The sequence below is a fragment of the Physella acuta genome, unplaced genomic scaffold (assembly GCF_028476545.2).
Source record: "Physella acuta isolate Inbredline_101_S28 unplaced genomic scaffold, ASM2847654v3 ptg000891l, whole genome shotgun sequence".
Taxonomy (NCBI): Eukaryota; Metazoa; Mollusca; class Gastropoda; family Physidae; genus Physella; species Physella acuta.
Window position 1 is genome coordinate 253282 of NW_026732408.1, and position 22496 is coordinate 275777.

The window sequence follows — 22496 nt, forward strand, 5'->3', positions numbered from 1 at the left end:
AATAGAATTTTCACCCACAAATAATTTCCTTAAAAAATTAACTAAATAAAATTTCATTTGATTATAATAATGAGATTTTAATAGACTTTATTTAGAGATATTTAAATAAAGTGCTTGTAGACGTTTGGTGCATGATTTAAAAAATAAATTCATTAATTCAATTTAATTATACACAAAAGCATTGGTTGTTCATAATGTTTATTAGAGTATTCATTTGCAAATATACACTAAAACTATCTACTTTGAGCAACCGTAGGCTACCATTCTCTCTAAAGATGTATTTAAAAGATGTATAAAAGATGATTTAAAGATATATTTAATGAGCTTACAAATTTCCAAACCTTTTTTTTCAACATTAGCAACTATTACATTAATTTAAACTTACATTATAGTGGTGCATTTTTACTTTTAAATAAATCATTTTATTTACTTCTGTACTGGTTCATTAATAAAAAACTTGTTATTATAAACTTTGTTGTAAAGCACTTAATTAGTTTATTTACTGAGCATTCTAATAAATTTAGTTATACTTTATTGTTGTTGTATCACCAGATGTATGAGCGAGAAAAAGATGATCCAAATATACAGCGCAATGTTCCCCCAATATCAGGGAAAATCTTTTGGCTAAGGCAAATTCTAAACAACATCGCTAAACCAATCTTTATGTTACAGGTAATTAGCATGCACTTTTTAATTAAAATAAGTTCAAGTTGTATCAGACTTAAATAAAAGTTGAAAATATAATATGGCATCTACCGCCAATAAATATGAACTATTTGTTTGTTAGCACTACAGGCCTTCTGTAATGAAGTCTAAACCTGGGAGGAAAATCATGTACCGCTATAACAAATTTGTGTACATGCTAGTTAAAACTGAAGTTATCCTGCACATTGCTTGGTACAAATCTTTGGACACGGCTGCTAACAGTAAGGGATTAATTGTTTACTCAGCACTAATGTTTATTTCACTTTAAAATTTTAAAATTTATTTGTGTATTATCCGTCACCTCATCCATCCATCCATCTATCCAAGTATCTCTATAGCCAATGGAGGGCTTTGACTTGCTTCACCACATTCTGTTGGGTATTATCCAGTTTAATAAATAGTTTTATGATAATATTTGATAATATGAAGGTGATGGATGTATTTTAAAACAATCTACTCTGACTAATTTTAAAGAAAGAGATATATGTATTTGTAATAATAATTAATCTTAAATTCTTATTGTTTTAATTAAATTGAAAATTATTTAGAATAAATAAAATGTTAAGTTGCTGGATGAATGAATATTTAAAGGATGAATGCCGTGTCCTACTTTTCTTTAAAAAACATTACTTTACCATTTAAGAACATAGTTCTTGATACAACTTAAATTCATCCAGATTTGCAAGTTCCTCTTTTGATCAGACGATCACATCGTAAAGAGTACATCATCAATTTTGATCCTTATATATTTGAAATAATAAAAGAAGCCAAGTATATGGTAATGCTTGGCTTACAAGTGCCAAAAAATCTGATAAATCTAATTTTTGCTTATAGTGATATCATTACAGTGTATCGCAAATTGCAGGTGAGAATAGAATAGTGTGTTTTAGTTATTACTTAATAGAAATAGTAAATAGTTGGCTATTCTAAATTCATGTATAATTTGATTGGCCATAATTACAAACTAAAATATTTTTAATCTAATTTTTATATCCCTGAATGTTTTGATTATCAATAATCGTTTTTTATGACATAAAAAGGACTTGTTTATATTTTGTTGAGTCCTAACATACATTACACTAGATGTAATATGAAATTAATGCTGATTATTAAAACATTTTAATTTTAAAAACTGATTAACAGATGGTCCTCATAGAACATAAACAGTTGATTGAAACAATACCTGATGCATTCTTACCTCTAACACAACCTTCGTTATTTAAGGTAAACCATCATTAGTTAAGGTAAACCATCACTAGTTAAGGTAAACCATCATTAGTTAAGGTAAGCCATCATTACTTAGGGTAAACCATCATTAGTTAAGGTAAACCATCATTAGTTAAGGTAAACCATCATTAGTTAAGGTAAACCATCATTAGTTAGGGTAAACCATCATTAGTTAAGGTAAACCATCATTAGTTAAGGTAAACCATCATTAGTTAGGGTAAACCATAATTTTTTAAGATAAATCATCATTGTTTAAAGAATATATGCATAACAATAAATGCTTGCTCTTTAATTACCTTTACATACATACATTATTTGAATTTTGTCTTTTAAGCTTAAATTATAAATTTCAACAAAGTGCTGGTTTTTTTCTAAATGTTTTTTGGTAAACCAGTTTTTGAAGACTGCTAATAAGTTTAATTTGATATTTGCATATACTGTAATTTGTGTTATAACTGCTTGTATCAATAACTGCATGCTTATAATTTTACAAAAAAGATTGAAAGCCTGATCTTTCCTGGTTCTACAACAATTACCTGGACATCTCTTGAGGTTCATGAGTACTTTAGAAGTCTGAATAAAGCATTTAATGATTTCAGGCATTTTCTTACAATTGTAAGTAAACTCAAAGTTTTACTTCTACACAAGATAAAAAATTGTTTGTGCAATTATTTTATTTCATGTATTATTTTTCAAGAATCTGTATGGATCAGAAAAAAATTGTATTAGATTTTAGGTGAAATTCTTAAAGTAATTATTTTTACTACAGGTAAATGATATAAAAAGTACTCGAATTGATGAAAAGATGCAACACATATCAGAAAATAATCTTTGTGTATTCCCCACAACAACACCATGGACTGTAGAAGAATTTATATCTAATATCAAGGTAAAACACTTGGATTTATCGGGAATTGATCTGTACTATGTAGGTCTATTGATTCAATATGGATTGATACTATTGCAGACAAATTTCATTTAATCCATAAGGTAAGTTCTAATACACAGACCAAAGTTTTATAACCATCATTATTATTTTCTTCAGAAATATACTCTTGACATTGGAGAAGAATTGAACCTAAATAATAACATGATTTGTGATGTTGTGTATGGGCTGTTGACAATCTTTGTCAATCACACAGCAGATGAGTACAAAGAGCTGGAAATTCTTTACAATAGAGAACAAAAAATTGCCTCGGTTGACGGTAAGATAGTTCAGTGTTACTTGGAAGTATTTACATTTCTTTTACCAAAAATGACACATAAGTTAAAAATCCAAAATTAAATTTTTTTTTTTAGTATATAAAAGAAAAGTGATGCCAGGTTTAGTTTTTGTATTATTTTCATCTTGTAAACCCCTACAGGCAACAAAATCATACCTTTGTACCAATACCAGTCTGCATTAGAGTATTATTTTCATCTTGTAAACTCCTACAGGCAACAAAATCATACCTTTGTACCAATACCAGTCTGCATTAGAGTATTATTTTCATCTTGTAAACTCCTACAGGCAACAAAATCATACCTTTGTACCAATACCAGTCTGCATTAGAGCATTATTTTCATCTTGTAAACTCCTCCAGGCAACAAAATCATACCTTTGTACCAATACCAGTCTGCATTAGAGTATTATTTTCATCTTGTAAACTCCTACAGGCAACAAAATCATACCTTTGTACCAATACCAGTCTGCATTAGAGTATTATTTTCATCTTGTAAACTCCTCCAGGCAACAAAATCATACCTTTGTACCAATACCAGTCTGCATTAGAGTATTATTTTCATCTTGTAAACTCCTACAGGCAACAAAATCATACCTTTGTACCAATACCAGTCTGCATTAGAGCATTATTTTCATCTTGTAAACTCCTCCAGGCAACAAAATCATACCTTTGTACCAATACCAGTCTGCATTAGAGTATTATTTTCATCTTGTAAACTCCTACAGGCAACAAAATCATACCTTTGTACCAATACCAGTCTGCATTAGAGTATTATTTTCATCTTGTAAACTCCTACAGGCAACAAAATCATACCTTTGTACCAATACCAGTCTGCATTAGAGTATTATTTTCATCTTGTAAACTCCTACAGGCAACAAAATCATACCTTTGTACCAATACCAGTCTGCATTAGAGCATTATTTTCATCTTGTAAACTCCTCCAGGCAACAAAATCATACCTTTGTACCAATACCAGTCTGCATTAGAGTATTATTTTCATCTTGTAAACTCCTACAGGCAACAAAATCATACCTTTGTACCAATACCAGTCTGCATTAGAGTATTATTTTCATCTTGTAAACTCCTCCAGGCAACAAAATCATACCTTTGTACCAATACCAGTCTGCATTAGAGCATTATTTTCATCTTGTAAACTCCTACAGGCAACAAAATCATACCTTTGTACCAATACCAGTCTGCATTAGAGCATTATTTTCATCTTGTAAACTCCTCCAGGCAACAAAATCATACCTTTGTACCAATACCAGTCTGCATTAGAGTATTATTTTCATCTTGTAAACTCCTACAGGCAACAAAATCATACCTTTGTACCAATACCAGTCTGCATTAGAGTATTATTTTCATCTTGTAAACTCCTACAGGCAACAAAATCATACCTTTGTACCAATACCAGTCTGCATTAGAGTATTATTTTCATCTTGTAAACTCCTACAGGCAACAAAATCATACCTTTGTACCAATACCAGTCTGCATTAGAGCATTATTTTCATCTTGTAAACTCCTCCAGGCAACAAAATCATACCTTTGTACCAATACCAGTCTGCATTAGAGTATTATTTTCATCTTGTAAACTCCTACAGGCAACAAAATCATACCTTTGTACCAATACCAGTCTGCATTAGAAACTCTGAGCTCAAATGTAGAGATGGACAATAGTCCCCCACCTGAAGATTTGATGACCAAAGAGAATTACATTACATGTTGTAAAAATATGTTTGAAGACTTCAAACTGAAAATAATTGATGCCTTAGTGCGCTCTGTCCGCAACTCTCTGCTGTCATTAAGAAAAAGATTTGCTTCTGGGTAGACTTGTTGCTTTATTACAGTTTTCTTCTTTATTGATTTACACATTATTGAGTTTTTGTGATAGAATCTGTTCTTTTATTGTACTTGGGTGGATCTTAAGTACATATATTATTGGGGGTGGGATGGGGTGGGGGGCATAAATATTCTGACAGCAACTGCCAGCCAAAAATCAATAGAGGTTATAAAGTTCAGACAAGTGTCATATGGCCAGAGAAGTGGTTGGAAACACTACTGAGATGCTGGGGGTTTTGATACATTTTCTATTGGGGATGCTATCAGCCAGCTAGAACTAATTGCTAAAGGGGTTCACATTTCTAATAATGTTCTTAATCTAAAGTCCAAGTCAAATGATCAAAGAATGTTAGTTTTCTTAGTGGTTTTATTCTTTAGGGCTTAGCTAGTTTTGAAAACAACACTTTACACACACTTTGCGATAATACATTAGTCTATAAATGTTTTCATTTATTAAAGGACAACATTTCCTTACTTTTCTAATAATGTATATTTTATTAAAATAGTATGGGGCGATCCAACAGCTTATTTATAGACGACGACATCAGAGGCTCAGGGCTGCCATTTTTTGTAGTTGATGTTGAGTTGGTTGATTCAAAAGTGGTGAGTTTTTATACATAGATTACAACAGTTGGATATTTTTGTATTCAAGTATATTTATGAAAAAGACATGAGATGTAAAAATAAATGTTAAATGTACTCAATTGTTAATGTTAAAATTAAATAAAGATCATTTAAGTTTTAATCTTATTTTAGTTGGGTCATGTATTGTATTCCATTGATAGAAAATTTCTTCTTGAACAGCTCTGATTTATATAATATCTAATATTTAATGGTTGGGGAGTTGAGTTCTGTTATACATTTTTTAAGGAATCAACACAAGAGACATTATTGGACTTCTGGTAAATCTTAACTGTAACAAAGTTGTACAGATTGTATCAATACTTTTGTAGATTATTAACCCAAAGACAGAAGCAATGATACAAGCTTTAAATAAAGCAGTTGTAATGATTCAAGATATAACAAAAAAAGTTGAAGTGTGGGAGGATGTCAGCCCTAGCTGCTTTGCCAAGCTGGAGACAAAAGTCCATACTAAATCCAGTGGAAGTAAACATTTTTTTACATTTCATTCTAAATCCAGTGGAATTTAATTTTATTTTACAGTTAATTCTTGATCCAGTGGAAGTAAACACTTTTTACAGTTTTCTAAATCCAGTGGATTTTAAAAAAATATTAATCTTTAATTTGAGTTTACAGTAAAATCTAATATTGTTTATGCTTCTTTATTGAAAGCTTTGGTCTTGAAGAAAAACTGTTACAAAATTGTTATGGAAAACAAAGATGTTTTAAAATACACCAATCTTGGAGTCATTGCTTCACCATTAGCAGATGAAGTGAAAAGAGCCTTAAAACATTTTAATCAATTTGAGCATATTTGGTCTCAGGATAAAAAATCTGTTGTCGAGGTTTGTTGGTTGCTTTGTTTGTTTGATTGATTAAAGAAAAAAACATGAACAGCAATAACAGGCCTAGAACCCACAATGAAAATTATTTAATTAATAGTTTCATCTTTTTTTTTTGTGTGAGAATAGTTAAATGAACAATTTCATTGTTTATTTTTGGTATGGTTGTTAAATTATAACAGTTTCTGAACAAAATATTATTCTTAAAAGAAATGGTCAAGATCTTTTAATTTTTTGTTTTAGGAGTTTATGAAAACTAAGCCAGGTTTGTATGAATTTAGAGAAGTTTTGATCCACCTCCAAAGTGAAGAAGACATGGTTAAAAATATTTCACCAGAAATCAACCTTGGAAGCATTGTTTTAAGAACAGGTAAAGTTTTATCTTTATACTGCGTACCTAAGGATTTTAGATAGTGTGGAAGTAAAAACAATTTTAGCCTGTGCATATACTTGTAAGATGTCAGGTTGATTTACATTGTGCTTTATAATGCTATAAAAACAATATAAAATTATATATAAATATATATCCATACATTTTTAAGAAGAAACAGTGGTTTTATGATGTTCAAAATTTGGAGTAGGGGCTAATTGGGAGGTTTATAACCCCTTGCACCCCACCCCCCTTTCAAGATTTTTGTCTTGAGATATTTCGTGCTGAGTTATTTTATCTCTGAGATGTTTTGTCATAGATAATTATTACACAAGTCTTAAGCCCTCTAGAATTCAGCTAATGGTCCATGTATTTGTCTCTCTGTGAGCTAATGCAACACTTAGTCTCGTAAGCATTCATTCTTGTGTAAAGTTTTCTCACAGTGGTTTGGTGATCTTGACATTGATTTTTATTACCCTATAACACAAAATGTCAAATGGTTGTATTAGAAAAAGACATCATTGTTCATAAGTGTCTGTCCCATTCTTGTTAGTGATTGTGCTTTTTATTTTCTTGAAATGTGAGTGTTGGTGGGGAGAAAAGGAATTATCTTTTGTTCAAAATTGTTGCATCTCAGCCTACAAATAATTAAAGAAAACATAAATTGTGTTTTTATTCTTAAAGTCTGGATTTTATTGGAAGATTTGAGAGATGTCATTTTTATTTTCAGAAAGTTTAAAACAATCTTTAATGGATGAAATTGAAGATTGGAAAAAGAATTATGGCATGGAGCTTAATAATATGATAAAGGAGCAGGCAGAAGAAATATCAGAGTTCATTACTGCTAAATCAAAGATTCTTAATAAACCAATAAAGGACATGGATGACATTCGATCAGCAATGGGGGGTCTAAATTCATTGAAAGAAAACTATATATGGCTGGATGAGCAAATATCCCCTATTGAGGTTGGTTCCTTTTTACTTTCTCATGTATACTAAGTATAGAGAAAGTCTTGTAATCGTGCAAAATAAAAAAATCGAGATTATTGCAAATCTCGACGTTTTAGGGCTACCTGAGTCGGAAAACATAGTTTTGCAATCTTGTCTGTATGTATGTGTGTCTGTGTATGTGTAAACACGATAACTTGAGTACCGTTACAGCTAGGTTGATGAAATTTCCTAACCGGAAGTGGAACTTTTTCTACTTTGAATTTTTCAAAAGCCTATAACTTGAGTACTATTTCAGATAGATAAATGAAATTTCACATGTTCTATCAAATTTGAGTAATTTCCGTCCATCTGAAGTAGTAATTTACGCTATTTCCGATTTCTAAAAAAAAATGCATGTGAATTTATAAAGTACTAATAATATCCCGCACTATTATGCACATTTTATTTGGCGTCCACTTGGTGTGTACTTCTTTTTTTTTATGAGATTCTATTCTATTATAAAAAGTTTAAGTAATTAAAAATGGATTTAAAATATTGTCTATGTCCCGAGTTGCCATCCCCCGTAGTGTTATATTAGAATACTAGCGTACCCGTCCCCTGCGCGTTGCCGCGGGGATAGAAGAAAGTTTGACGAAATGTATTAGAAGGATTTCACCAACGCGTTACCAATCATATGTTCTTAGACGCGTGACCATCTTTTCTAAAAAGCTCAATTAACGGATGCCAAGTGCCAACATAGTCGCTCTAATACTCTGGGCTCCAAACTGTGTATTGACGAAAGTTGTACCCTATATGGCGCCGCTCATAAGAAACTTTAGTTTTCTTTTTCGCAGAAATATTCTCTGGAGTATTCTCATCTACTTCCTAAATTTCATGGCACTCGGATGAACCACATCCGAGTTTTATTTTTTATATACCGTGTATAGAGAAAAAAAAATCGCTCCCCCCCCCCCCCCCTTGCAATATTAAACAATATTTTTTTGCAGAACCCTACCATTGGGTGATCTAATCATCTCCCCAAAGTTTCATGGTACACGGATGAAACCGAAATAGACTTTAATTTTTATAAACCGTATATAGAGAAAAATTGCAGCCTCCCGTGGCGCCGCCCTTGCGAAATTAAAAATGATTTTTTTTACAGAACCCTTCCCTTGAGTGTTATAATGAACTCCCCAAAGTTTCATGACTATCGGATGAACGATGTCAAACCAAAATAGACTTTTATTTTTATATACCGTATATAGAGAAAAAACAAATTGCGCCCTGCCGCAGAAACCTCCTCAGGAATATTCTCAACAACTTCCCAAAGTTTCACGGCAATGTGATGAGAGGTGTAGTAATGCATAAAAGACAAACAGACAAACAGACACACACACAAACATACATTGCTTTTTATATATATAGATTCGAGAAAGTTTAGGGGAGATCACTCCTGGTTTATTATTTACTGTGTCCTCACACTTGGAAGTTTCATATGAAATTTTTTTTCTATTTATTAGCTCAATAGAATTGATGGTAACAAAGTTAAGTTAATTTGCAACATTTATTGTAATTTCTTATTTAAATTTATTAGACTCACAAATATTAATTTAAACTTCAGAAACTTTTGTTTCACTTATTTTTGGTAACTAATGACCTAATTTTAAAAAAACTATTACCTACTATGAAAAAACTAAATTGCACCTTAGGTTTTTCAGACATTACAGAAATAGTATTGCCTTTTTTCATTTGAATAGAGCTTATATAGGCCTATATATAAACTTTAAATGCTATTATATATAAGCTATAAAGGCTTAGAATATTATTTAATTTGTTTATTAATGTATATTGGTCATCATTCTGCTCTGTCTGCTCTGATTCAGGAAGCATATAATATGATGGCGTCTTTTAGTACAGTAGTCCAACAAGAAGAAATAGAGAGGGGTGAATCATTACGCTATGCATATGTAAAACTTATGGACATGAGTGTATGCTTTTTATTTTTTTATTTAGTCACTTAAGAAAGTTTTTTTTATTGATGCAAGTTTGAACACATAAGTGTAAACTAAACAGTTTCAACCACCCACTTTATTGCAGTTAAATTAGCAGCCTGCCAAATTTGTAGATAATTCAGTTAAAATTATCATCTACCCATATAATGGTAGACATAATACAGTGAAACCATAAGAGAGATGAGATGATTTAAACATCCCCCTACTAAGCCAGTGGTGCTGAAGTCTTAAGTGCTGGCTACACAGCTCCCAGCAGATGTGGCCTCTCTGTCTGTGAGAATAGCTTCAAGGCAATGCTTTAGTTGGTTACAACATGTAATGGAGAGTTAAACCATCCACAATACATTTTAGACATAACAGAAAAAACCAATGGCCTTACAACCTAGTTGGTCCTCAAAATACATAACCATTTTTAGTGTGGTAAATAATCTTTTATTAAATACACCTGAATCTTAACTATAATATATGTATATATTATTGTATAGACCCAAGTGACCAATCATTTACTAGAAGTTCAGCCTGTATTCAAAGAGGAGTTAAGTTCTTCTGTTGATTCACTGGCTGCAGATATTGCTGTATTTTTAAATGATTATTACAAGGTGAGAAAGCTTCTCCAATATAAAATGAAAAATAGGGATTTAATCTTTACACTGTTTGGTACAATCATTTACTTTTTAACTTAGAAAATAAATGTTATGCTTTTGGAAAATATTTAGTATTTCAATGTTTTCATTTGCTTTAGGGCAGGGGTCTCCAAACTTTTCAGCCCGAGCGCCGCATTAGCTATCAAATATAAGTTCGGGGGCCAGAGTTTCTTCCAGGCATCTCTTCGGGGTGATAGGGCCCCTGAAGAACGCCTCTTAACGGAACTTTGATGCAAAATGTGTAATATTAGGAAAGTCTTCCTTGGGCAAATACTTATAAAACCATCCCGCCCTTATTTGAACTTGTCTTTAAGGAGGTCATTTGCTGGGCAACTGGCCACATTTACTTCAATGGTTTTTGCACCCAATCCTACATTTTTTATTAGTTTTGAATTTTTCTTCAGCCACCTCCACCTCATTTTTTTAATATTCAGATATTAATTAAATAAATAAAAAATATGACAATATATGAAAATAGTACTAAATATTTTTTTTTCATATCTACTCAGAAAGGTCCAATGGAAATTGGTATTCCTCCAATTGTTGCCAATGACAGACTACAGAATTTTCAGGTAATTGCACATAGGTATCACTGTGTAAATGACCTGAAATATGTTAAATGGCCTAAATTCATGACATTGGTGTTGTGTAAAGTACCTGCCACACAAGGTAAAGATTACCTGACACAAGAATTACCTATTTGTATTCCACCAAGTCAACTTACATTATTGCCCAATAGTGGCAATAGCATTTCCTCTGGAATTGTAGTATAATAGTTAATATTTTAACTGAACTATTACTGACAATTTGTGTGAATTAGAGATAGCGGCAACATGTTTCTTATTGGTTATTCATGAGATGCCTCCTTGGTCTGTCATTTTTTTTGTTTAATTTTTATTTGCTTTATTTTGCATAAATATAGCAATGGGCTTTTTCTTTTCCAGATGTGGTTTGATTTTCTCTATCGTAAACACTTGACTTACTCAGATGGAGAGGAACTGTTTGGACTACCTAAAACTGAACAGCCAGAATTTGAGAAGGTTAAGAAGGAGCTGGCCCTGCTACAAAAACTGTATAGTTTATACACCAGTGTCATGACAACCATTGACAAGTACATTGAGATGAACTGGGCAGAAGTGGATTGTGAGAAGATTAATGCTGAACTCACTGAATTACAAAACAGGTAGATTATGCAGGTGGATTGTGAGTAGATTAATGCTGAACTCACTGAATTACAAAACAGGTAGATTATGCAGGTGGATTGTGAGTAGATTAATGCTGAACTCACTGAATTACAAAACAGGTACATTCAAAAGTACTTGGACATCATCTATAATTTCTCTCATTTCTTGGAGAGAATGTAGCCGCTATTGTTACACAAAAGACAGATTCACCCCTCAGATGAAACCACTGATTCACCAGCCTAAGCAAAATGTATTTGTTATGGAAATTAATACTCCTTTTATTACAAGCTTTTATTTAACTCACTTCCTCTGTCGACAGTCTGTCTGTCTAGATAGAAACGCAGGAGTGAAAATTCGGAAACTTCTACTTGACCGATATGATTCACACTTGGCACGTGGGTCAAGACATGAAGACAATGCAATCTGAAACTAAATTTGACTTAATTGGATGCCTGATTAATTTTTTATGAATTAATTAAAATTTGGACCGAATTAGTAGGCATGTCTAGCCAACCACACCACACGCGTCATCACCTTCAATAGCTGCACCATCACGTAATGGCTGCGTTCAAAAACCATTGCACGCCTACTGAACGTGATGTTCAGTAGGCGCTCAATGGTTTTTAGTCATGTAACTCTATTGTAAATAAAACATGTAAAGTACTGAAAAAAAAATTCATAAAAAACGTTTTAATAACAAGCTTTTATGTAATGATGCACTAAAAAGTAGAAAATAAATTATAGACTACTATTTAAATAACTATAAAGAAAAGCGTGGGTGTCTTCCTTAACATTAGTAAAGGTATCCAATAGATACTAAAGTGACCCACGCTTTTCTTTATAGTTATTTAAATAGTAGTCTATAATTTATTTTCTACTTTTTAGTGCATCATTACATAAAAGCTTGTTATTAAAACGTTTTTAATGAATTTTTTTTTATGTTTCTTTTGAAATAATACAAAATCTGTGCTTGCACATGATTCTTGACCCCTCCTCTATTTACTAACCAAGCTGGCAAATGTGACAAAAGTCGTGGCCATCTTCCTGTTTGGTGTGTGATGATATTTATAAAAATCAAAGGGCTTAAATTTGCTTCATTGTTTGTGTAATATTTGCCCAATTATAATTTTTACGGGAGGAATTTAGATGTAACTTTCTGATTTATTTCATATTGAATTTTTAAAATCAAAATAGAATAATTTTAGTAATTTAACATGTTTTAGACAAAAATAATATGTGATACGCTGGGTAATTACCTGTTATTTGAATTCAGGAGAGTTTTTAAAAATATATTTCAGATGTCGCCGTCTACCAAAAGCTCTGAAAGACTGGCCAGCATTTAATGACCTGAAGAAAAAGATTGATGACTTCAATGAAACTGTACCACTGCTAGAACTGATGGCAAACAAGTCCATGCAGGCAAGACACTGGAGACGAATTGAAGATATAGCCAACTACAAGTTTGAATTTGATGTTGCCATAGACCAGCCTATGGATATAATCATGGAGAATGTCCATCTTAAAGACATAATGAAGGCCCCACTCTTGCCAGTCAAAGATGAAGTAGAGGTAATGTATAATTTTAGTTTGTAAGAGCTGACTCATTTAGTTTGTAGACTAATCCATTTTAGTTATTGACTTCTATCTGTTAAAAAGGAAGAGATAATCAATATCAGTTGTGTTGAAGAAATTTAATGGTGGGTTAAAGACTTTCAAGATTTAAAATTTTGATTTGGTAAACTTTATTTATTTACAGGATATTTGCATTAGTGCTGTAAAGGAAAAAGATATTGAGGCAAAACTCAAACAAGTGGTCAATGATTGGACTAACAGAACTTTGACCTTTATGAATTTTAAAAACCGTGGGGAATTACTTCTTAAACCCTCTGATACAGCAGAAACTATTAGCTTGGTGGAGGATTCCTTGATGATCCTTAGCTCACTCTTAAGCAACAGGTAGCATGAGAGGAAAAACAGCTTATCATATTAACCTGAGTTTTAAGTAGATTACGTCTTCTGATCCTGGATTTTGTGTAGATTATCTGTCTTCTGATCCTGGATTTTGTGTAGATTATCTCTGTCTTCTCATTCTATTTTGTATGATGATTATCTAAAATTAAAAGTTTTTTGAATAGTTTAAAGCTATAATTTTAAATTAGCTGTTTATTAAATGACTTAGAGTGTCTTAAATATGACTTTTAGGTACAACACTCCCTACAAGAGCAAAATCCAGGTTTGGGTTCAGTACCTGAGCATGACAGCAGATGTTCTAGAACAATGGATTGTGGTCCAAAATACATGGGTTTATTTAGAGGCTGTGTTTGTTGGAGGAGATATAGCAAAACAACTGCCACAGGTTTAAAACTTTTCAAGTTTTCAAACATAAAAGACTTTTTTAACATTTGTAGTTGCTTTAGAGTGAAAATAAAATTATATTTAGATCTAGCTGTATCACTATAAAAGCGGATATTTTCTAAAAGTTGAAAGTATTTTGAATAATGCTTGTTATAATTTATTCATATGTATGTATTTGTTTTTAGGAATCGAAAAGATTTGCTGCCATAGATAAACAGTGGCTTAAAGTAATGACACGAGCCCATGAAAATGACAATGTGATTGCTTGTTGTGGGAGTGATGACACAATGCACCAGATCTTACCCCACCTTCAGGAGCAGTTGGAACTGTGTCAGAAGTCTCTTACAGGGTCAGTGTCTTGGTCTAACATGTTGCGGTCTTGGATTTATGCTGACAGTAATTTCTTGAACATTTTATTATGCAATTATTATTATATAAAATTTGTTTGCAAACTGATACTAGAAAAATAAAAGTATGGTTACAAGAAAACAATGTAAACATTTTTAGGTATTTAGAATGAAGTATTATAAAGAGTTTTTCCTTACACAGGTATCTAGAGAAGAAAAGATTGCTGTTCCCCAGATTTTTTTTTGTATCAGATCCCGCTCTTCTGGAAATATTAGGTCAGGCTAGCGATTGCCACACAATTCAGGTATATTACCAGCCTTTTATCAGACCATAATTGCCACACAATTCAGGTACATTACCAGCCTTTTATCAGACCATAATTGCCACACAATTCAGGTACATTACCAGCCTTTTATCAGACCATAATTGCCACACAATTCAGGTACATTACCAGCCTTTTATCAGACCATGAAACACAGGTTTAAGGAAGCTATACACAAGTCATAAAATACATATTAATGTGATTTTTTTTGTGACGTTATATAATACAGATTAAGATGAGTTTTTTTGTGGTCAATCAATTCAGGTAAATATGAGAATTTTATCATGTTTTCCTGTTTGTGCCCAAGACACATGGGGCAGATGAAGTAGAGTTCATCTGTTTCAGAGACCGTCACACAAAAAGGGACAGTGTGGTCAGCACTATACCCAGCCACCTTTGCTTTCCCTAATGTGAGTTTGCCCATTAGAGCTGGGCTGATTCAGGGATGTTCTACTGACTTGAACCTGGATTTGAACTCGAGATTTTCAGGTAGCAGCAGAGGCGTAGCGAGGGGGGGGGGGGCGGGGGGTGAGGACCGCACCGGTTGACACCATGGCAAAAAATAGCAAAATATATATAGAAAAACTTGAGGCGGGGGTGCAAATCAAAAGTTTGAGGGGGTGGGGTGCAAATCGAAAGTTTGAGGGGGGGGGGGCTGCAAATAAAAAATTTGAAAGTTTGTCCCCGGGAAGGGTCGCTATGCCTCTGGGGGGTGACACCATTAAGTGCCACACCGGGTGACACCCGACCTCACTACGCCACTGGGTAGCAGTCTAACTCTCTACTGCTTGGCCACGTCGTCCCATAATATTAGGAATTGGTTATATGAAACCCTGTCAAGTTTTGAAAATAATTTTCTAAATTCAATTGAAATATTGAAACCACTGAGATCTAACATTGTCAAATATCTAATATGTTAATATTGTCAGGCACATCTGCTAGGTTTGTTTGACAACATCAAATCTGTTGAGTTCCATGAAAAAGTTTATGATCTCATTCTGTCCTGTGTTTCTAGAGAGGGGGAAAAAATTCAGGTCAGTTCAGTTCTGATGAAATGTTGATTTACTTTCTGCACAATTTTAATTTTTTGTGTGAGTGATGATTGTTAACTTGTGTGAATGTTGATTGTTAACTTGTGTGAATGATGATTGTTGACTTGTGTGAGTGATGTTTGTTAACTTGTGTGAGTGATGATTGTTAACTTGTGTGAGTGATGATTGTTGACTTGTGTGAGTGTTGATTGTTAACTTGTGTGAGTGATGATTGTTTACTTGTGTGAGTGATGATTGTTAACTTGTGTGAGTGATGATTGTTTCCTTGTGTGAGTGATGATTGTTTCCTTGTGTGAGTGATGATTGTTAACTTGTGTGAGTGATGATTGTTACCTTGTGTGAGTGATGATTGTTAACTTGTGTGAGTGATGATTGTTAACTTGTGTGAGTGATGATTGTTAAATTGTGTGAGTGATGATTGTTATCTTGTGTGAGTGATGATTGTTAACTTGTGTGAGTGATTTTTGTTAACTTGTGTGAGTGATGTTTGTTAACTTGTGTGAGTGATGTTTGTTAACTTGTGTGAGTGATTTTTTGTTAACTTGTGTGAGTGATGATTGTTTACTTGTGTGAGTGATGATTGTTAACTTGTGTGAGTGATGATTGTTTACTTGTGTGAGTGATGATTGTTAACTTGTGTGAGTGATGATTGTTAACTTGTGTGAGTGATGATTGTTAACTTGTGTGAGTGATGATTGTTACCTTGTGTGAGTGATGATTGTATCCTTGTGTGAGTGATGATTGTTAACTTGTGTGAGTGATGATTGTTACCTTGTGTGAGTGATGATTGTTACCTTGTGTGAGTGATGATTGTATCCTTGTGTGAGTGATGTTTGTTAAGGTGTGTTAGTTATGTTTGTTAATGTCTGTGTGTGTGATGATCAATCTGCTGTACTTTGCTCCCAGCTGGAGAAAGCTGTCAAGTGTGAGGGTAATGTGGAGCAGTGGCTGGACATGCTGATGATAGAACAACAGAGGTCTCTACATGCCATTATCAGGGAAGCTTATCGTGCTATCACTGCCCCAGAATTTGAGCTCTACACTTTTCTTAACAGCTTTCCAGCGCAGGTCTCTTAAGTTAAGACTAAATCATTTTTACACATGAGTTCTTTAAAGATTGATGTATCATACCATTCTAATTAATAAGATATTTTTAAAATATCTACTCAATATTTGTAGCTTATAGAGCAGAAACCTTTTTCTGTTTTTTTAAACTAGGTTGGACTGTTGGGTATTCAATTCTTGTGGACTAAAGCAGCTGAAGAAGCTTTGAAAGGTGCTAAATTTGACAAGAAGTTCATGGTCAATGCTAATATCTATTTCTTGACCATCTTGAACATGCTGATTGCTAAAACAACTGAAAATCTTCTTCCAATGGAGAGAATAAAATATGAAACATTAATTACAATACATGTTCATCAGCGAGACATATTTGATGATCTGGTAAGTTGTGTTCTACTTCTATAAAAACATGTGAAATAAAGAAAAAGAGACTTAGTATCAACAGTCAATTTAAAAACGTATGTACAAAAGTTTTGAAATTCCTTAATTTACTAATACAAAGTAATTCTGAAATTATGTTTTCATAAAAATATCTTTTATTCTTTTTCATCAGACAAAACGCAATGTGAATTCTGTAGTGAGTTTTGATTGGCTGAAACAAGCAAGGTTTTATTTTAACGAAGAAACTGACCAATGCCTTGTGCGCATCACTGATGTCCTGTTTATCTACCAGAACGAGTACCTGGGGTGTACAGACAGATTAGTCATCACTCCCCTCACTGACAGGTAGCTGCTATATGTTAAGTTAGTAGTTGACTAAGATAGAGATAGTAGCTAGCTAAGTTAGAACCTGGCTAAGTTGGTAGCAGGCAAAGTAAATAACATTCTAGGTTTAAGTAGTTTTTAAGGCTAAGTCTGACCAATTTAGCAGTGTCAATAGGCTAGGTATATTCTGAGGCTAAGTTAGTTGTGCCTAATAACATTTAATTTTTAAAAATTATGCCGGGTAAAAAAAAATCTTCAAAAAATAACTTGATCTAGACCAGGGGTCTCCAAATTTTTCTGTCCGAGGGCCGCATTGACTATCAAATTTCAGTTCTGGGGCCAGTTTCTTCCAGGCATGTCTTTGATTTTTCTGGGCAAAGTTCCTCAGCCATCATCAACAAACGTTTTTTTCCGTGGACAAAAAGAGCTCCGCGGGCCGGATGAGAGGACCTCGCAGGCCGCATCCGGCCCGCGGGCCGTAGTTTGGAGACCCCTGATCTAGACAATAGCAAATTAAGCCCGCCCATTTTGCCTGCCATGTATTTCAATGGGAAGAAATATAGCAGATGACATGTTCCTGCTAAATGGTCAATTGTGTCACATTAACACACCTTAAAAACTTACCTACCGTATCAGTTATAGCATCGTAGCCTACCAATTAATTTTGATTATTAAAATTTGTATCAAATTAAATGTAGTTTTTAATGGTTTAAGTCACCTTGAGCAATGATGAAGTTTAAAATCTTAAGCGCCACCCTATCTAAGGCTATGCTAGTAGTGTCTGCACATGAAGTTAGTGGCGTTTGGATAGGTTAATTAAATAGTAATAATAATATTCCAATTTCAAATTACACTTGTAGTTAATAAGTAATTTTGGTTAAGGTGTTACATCACCTTAGCCCAGGCCCTCTGGATGTCAATGGGCGGCGCCCCTGCAGGCCCTGCTGGAACTGGGAAAACAGAAACAACAAAGGACATGGGTCGTTGTCTGGGGAAATATGTTGTTGTATTCAACTGTTCTGATCAAATGGACTTTAGAGGGCTTGGCCGGATTTATAAAGGTAAGAGACTGTAATATTAGGTTAAGTATGTCATGATTTACGCTTTGTCAAAGTAAAACTAAAATACATTAGTATTAGAGATAGTTTAAAAAAGTTTTTTTCTTAAAGCCATGTTTTAAAAGTTATGCTTATAATGAAAAAGTAGCCAAAAACTCCCAGCATTCAAGCATGTTTATAAATAAGCCTAAAAATCTTTCTTTCTCCAGGTCTTGCTCAGTCAGGAGCATGGGGCTGCTTTGATGAGTTTAACCGCATTGATTTGCCAGTTTTATCCGTCGCCGCTCAACAAATTTACATTGTGCTCTCGGCAAAGAAAGATAAAAAGAAAGAATTTATTTTTACAGATGGTGATCATGTATCCCTAAATCCAGAATTTGGGATTTTTCTTACTATGGTGAGTTTACATCCATCAGAAGAATGCAAAACTGGATTTAAAAATCATACTTTGAAATAAATGTAAAAATAGGATCTCATTGAAAAAAGGGATATATTTTACAAGCTTTTAGTTCGCTTGCTTCGTCTGTATTCATCTTCAATCAAAACTGGCGAGCAACATTTCGACCACTTCTAATTGACCAATTTTTCTGAAACTTGGCACTTGGGTCAAAACCGAATGACAATGCAATCTGACATTATATTTAACTTAATTATTTAATTTTTAAAGAATTAATTAAAATTTGTTATAAAAATTACTATTTACCACCATATTATATGCACATTTTTTTGTTCATTTATTGTGCAATTGTTTTTAGTCATGTATCTATTTTAAATCAAAAAGTTTTAAGTACTAAAGAAATACATAAAAACGTATTAATTACAAGCTTTTATATAATTATGCACTAAAAAGGAGAAAATAAAATAGTTTCTCTAAATATGATAACTACTATTTAAACAATTAAAAATAAAAGCATGGGTTGCTTCTTAAATTCTAGTGAAGGTATTCAATTCATAAGCAGCTCATGCTTTGATTTTTATTTCTATAGTAGCTCATGATTATATATTTACAGAGAATCATTTATTTTCTCCTTTTTAGTGCATAATCATATTAAAGCTTGTTATTAAAATGTTTATTATGAATTTTTTTTATTGCAACTCATAAATAAAGCTGATTGTTTTTTTTTAATGCTAGAACCCTGGCTATGCAGGCAGACAAGAATTGCCAGAAAATTTGAAAGTTCAATTTAGAACTGTTTCCATGATGGTACCTGACAGACAAGTAAGTCAATCGCTCAAATAAAAAATTTAGAACTGTTTCCATGATGGTACCTGACAGACAAGTAAGTCAATCACTCAAATCAAACCAGCTACTAATGTGAAGTTCATCTCTTTTCATTAATGTTTTATTAATCACACATATAATTTAACAACTGCAACTTGTATTCACAGATTATTATGAGAGTGAAACTGGCTTCATGTGGGTTTATTGAAAATATTGTTCTAGCTCAAAAGTTTTATACTCTGTACAAGCTTTGTGAAGAACAGCTGTCTAAACAGGTGAGCTGGGTACAAGCTGCACAACTTCAACCATAAATTAGTCTAAACTCTAGCATCTTAGTTATTCATCTCAAGTATTATTACTAGACATTTTTCTTCCCAGGTACATTATGACTTTGGATTACGCAACATTTTGTCAGTACTTCGAACACTGGGCGCTGAGAAACGGTCGAGACCAGAGGATACAGAGAACACAATTGTCATGAGAGGTCTAAGGGACATGAACTTGTCCAAACTGGTCAGTCACTGCTGTGGTTTTCAATGTGTGAAAAGACAGTACCTCACAACATAGGAGATTGGTTAAAATAGTGATTCGTGTTGTTTATGTTTCAAAAGAAAAAAGTAGAGACCAGATGCGTTATCTATATTTTCTCAACGATTATACAAACAAAAAAAATATTTCAGCTTCACATCTTTATACACAAGTGTATGAAATTCTAACTTACGTATCTTCTTCAGCTGATTTCACAGTTTTGTTTTAAATGTCTCATCTGTTTCTTTGTTTAGGTAGATGAAGATGAGCCTTTGTTCCTTAGCCTGATAGGCGATCTTTTCCCAGGGATAAGCTTAGACAGTGCCTCTTATGCTGATCTCCAGACACAGTTGAACAACAAAATTGTTGAAGCTGGACTTATCAACTATGAGGCCTGGAATCTGAAGATTGTACAGGTCTAATTTTTTTCCAACTTTTATTTTATTAAAGAAATAGAAATTGTGTTCAGCCAAAGCTCAAAAGTGATTTCAAATATGTTGCTCCATAGGCTGCATAGAGTCTTCTGCTTGTTTTTTCTCTGACTTTGACATAGGAAATAATTCTGTGATTAGCATTGTGTTCACAGGATGCCTGGCCATTAACCCACTGGACACCCCCCCCCCCCAAATAAAAACAAAACATAAATCTGCTGGATACAGAGGAGTAGCAACTGGCCAGCCCCTACAGGTTGTGTGTAGGGCTTTTTCTTTTGTTGTACCAATTAAGCTATTTCCTTTGGACCTTTGACAAAACTTCTGTTTACACAACATGAGCATTGTTCAATCATATTCTTTAAATCTCTCCATGTACAACAAATGTAATTTTTAAACTTCCTTTTTGTCTTAAGTTATTTGTTTTGTCTTTAGTTAATTGTTTTGTCTTAAGTTATTTGTTTTGTCTTTAGTTATTTGTTTTGTCTTTAGTTATTTGTTTTGTCTTTAGTTATTTATTTGTCTTTAGTTATTTGTTTTGTCTTTAGTTATTTGTTTTGTCTTAAGTTATTTGTTTTGTCTTAAGTTATTTGTTTTGTCTTTAGTTATTTGTTTTGTCTTTTGTTATTTCTTTTGTCTTTAGTTATTTGTTTTGTCTTAAGTTATTTGTTTTGTCTTTAGTTATTTGTTTTGTCTTAAGTTATTTGTTTTGTCTTTAGTTATTTGTTTTGTCTTTAGTTATTTGTTTTGTCTTTAGTTATTTATTTGTCTTTAGTTATTTGTTTTGTCTTTAGTTATTTGTTTTGTCTTAAGTTATTTGTTTTGTCTTAAGTTATTTATTTTGTCTTTAGTTATTTGTTTTGTCTTTAGTTATTTCTTTTGTCTTTAGTTATTTGTTTTGTCTTAAGTTATTTGTTTTGTCTTAAGTTATTTGTTTTGTCTTTAGTTATTTGTTTTGTCTTTAGTTATTTGTTTTGTCTTTAGTTATTTGTTTTGTCTTTAGTTATTTGTTTTGTCTTTAGTTATTTGTTTTGTCTTTAGTTATTTGTTTTGTCTTTAGTTATTTGAAACCCAGAGAGTGAGACATGGCATTATGACACTGGGACCCAGTGGCACAGGAAAATCCTGTTGCATACATGTCTTGATGAAAGCCATGTCAGAGATGGGACAGCCACACAGAGAAATGAGAATGAACCCTAAGGCCATCACAGCATCTCAGATGTTTGGTCGTCTGGACGCTGCCACCAATGACTGGACTGATGGCATTTTTTCAACACTCTGGAGACGGACTCTTAAAATAAAAAAAGGTTGGAATATTTTCATTATCACTTTTTTTTAAGGAAAAATCTAGTCAATACACTTTATTGGTAAAATTATTAAAAATCAATTAAATTAATTTATAACTTCAAATAATGCTTTTTTGAAGTGTAAATTAAATCATATCAGTAACTTAATTATCCAGGTTAAAGAAATTTAATTTAATAATGCTAGTAATTGAAGTGATTATTAAATAAAGAAACAGTGTTATTATATAATTTTCTAAACAAACATTCAAAAAAAAATTAAAATCCTGGCAAGTTTTAGTGATATATTGATGACCGTGTTTGAGACTCATGAAAGCATATCACTGAATGCGTGTTGGTTATCTTTTTATGCTCTTCCATTTAGTTTTTAAGTTGTAACTTCTTGTTGTAAAGATGTTCAAATATGGATTATAAAATAAATATTTTGAACACTGCTGAAGCTTATTAAAAAAATTATTGTAATAAAAAAAATTGCATTTTCTTTGATAGCACCTGTAATTAAATCCACTGAG

General features: G+C 32.7%; 1 protein-coding gene and 1 long non-coding RNA gene across 2 annotated transcripts in view; both read left to right on the forward strand.

The window, feature by feature from the left end:
- The window catches only part of LOC131952851 (dynein axonemal heavy chain 8), a 63340-nt gene that overhangs the window by 9633 nt on the left and 31211 nt on the right, over window positions 1-22496 (forward strand). The window contains exons 13-45 of the mRNA XM_059315743.1: window positions 553-672; window positions 788-926; window positions 1383-1483; window positions 1849-1929; window positions 2431-2547; window positions 2702-2821; window positions 2978-3137; window positions 4757-4979; window positions 5501-5597; window positions 5948-6101; window positions 6288-6460; window positions 6701-6827; window positions 7558-7793; window positions 9641-9745; window positions 10255-10368; window positions 10923-10985; window positions 11358-11596; window positions 12896-13166; window positions 13354-13553; window positions 13800-13953; window positions 14138-14301; window positions 14502-14604; window positions 15552-15656; window positions 16581-16742; window positions 16893-17117; window positions 17290-17462; window positions 18324-18502; window positions 18709-18896; window positions 19632-19718; window positions 19889-19996; window positions 20100-20234; window positions 20504-20665; window positions 21741-21987. Of these exons, the coding sequence (XP_059171726.1) occupies window positions 553-672; window positions 788-926; window positions 1383-1483; window positions 1849-1929; window positions 2431-2547; window positions 2702-2821; window positions 2978-3137; window positions 4757-4979; window positions 5501-5597; window positions 5948-6101; window positions 6288-6460; window positions 6701-6827; window positions 7558-7793; window positions 9641-9745; window positions 10255-10368; window positions 10923-10985; window positions 11358-11596; window positions 12896-13166; window positions 13354-13553; window positions 13800-13953; window positions 14138-14301; window positions 14502-14604; window positions 15552-15656; window positions 16581-16742; window positions 16893-17117; window positions 17290-17462; window positions 18324-18502; window positions 18709-18896; window positions 19632-19718; window positions 19889-19996; window positions 20100-20234; window positions 20504-20665; window positions 21741-21987 (5032 nt within the window). The remainder of the gene's footprint in view (window positions 1-552; window positions 673-787; window positions 927-1382; window positions 1484-1848; window positions 1930-2430; window positions 2548-2701; window positions 2822-2977; window positions 3138-4756; window positions 4980-5500; window positions 5598-5947; window positions 6102-6287; window positions 6461-6700; window positions 6828-7557; window positions 7794-9640; window positions 9746-10254; window positions 10369-10922; window positions 10986-11357; window positions 11597-12895; window positions 13167-13353; window positions 13554-13799; window positions 13954-14137; window positions 14302-14501; window positions 14605-15551; window positions 15657-16580; window positions 16743-16892; window positions 17118-17289; window positions 17463-18323; window positions 18503-18708; window positions 18897-19631; window positions 19719-19888; window positions 19997-20099; window positions 20235-20503; window positions 20666-21740; window positions 21988-22496) is intronic.
- LOC131952848 (uncharacterized) lies at window positions 1451-2496 on the forward strand. The gene is made up of 3 exons (XR_009388575.1): window positions 1451-1570; window positions 1849-1929; window positions 2431-2496. It is a non-coding gene; the product is annotated as an uncharacterized LOC131952848 (long non-coding RNA).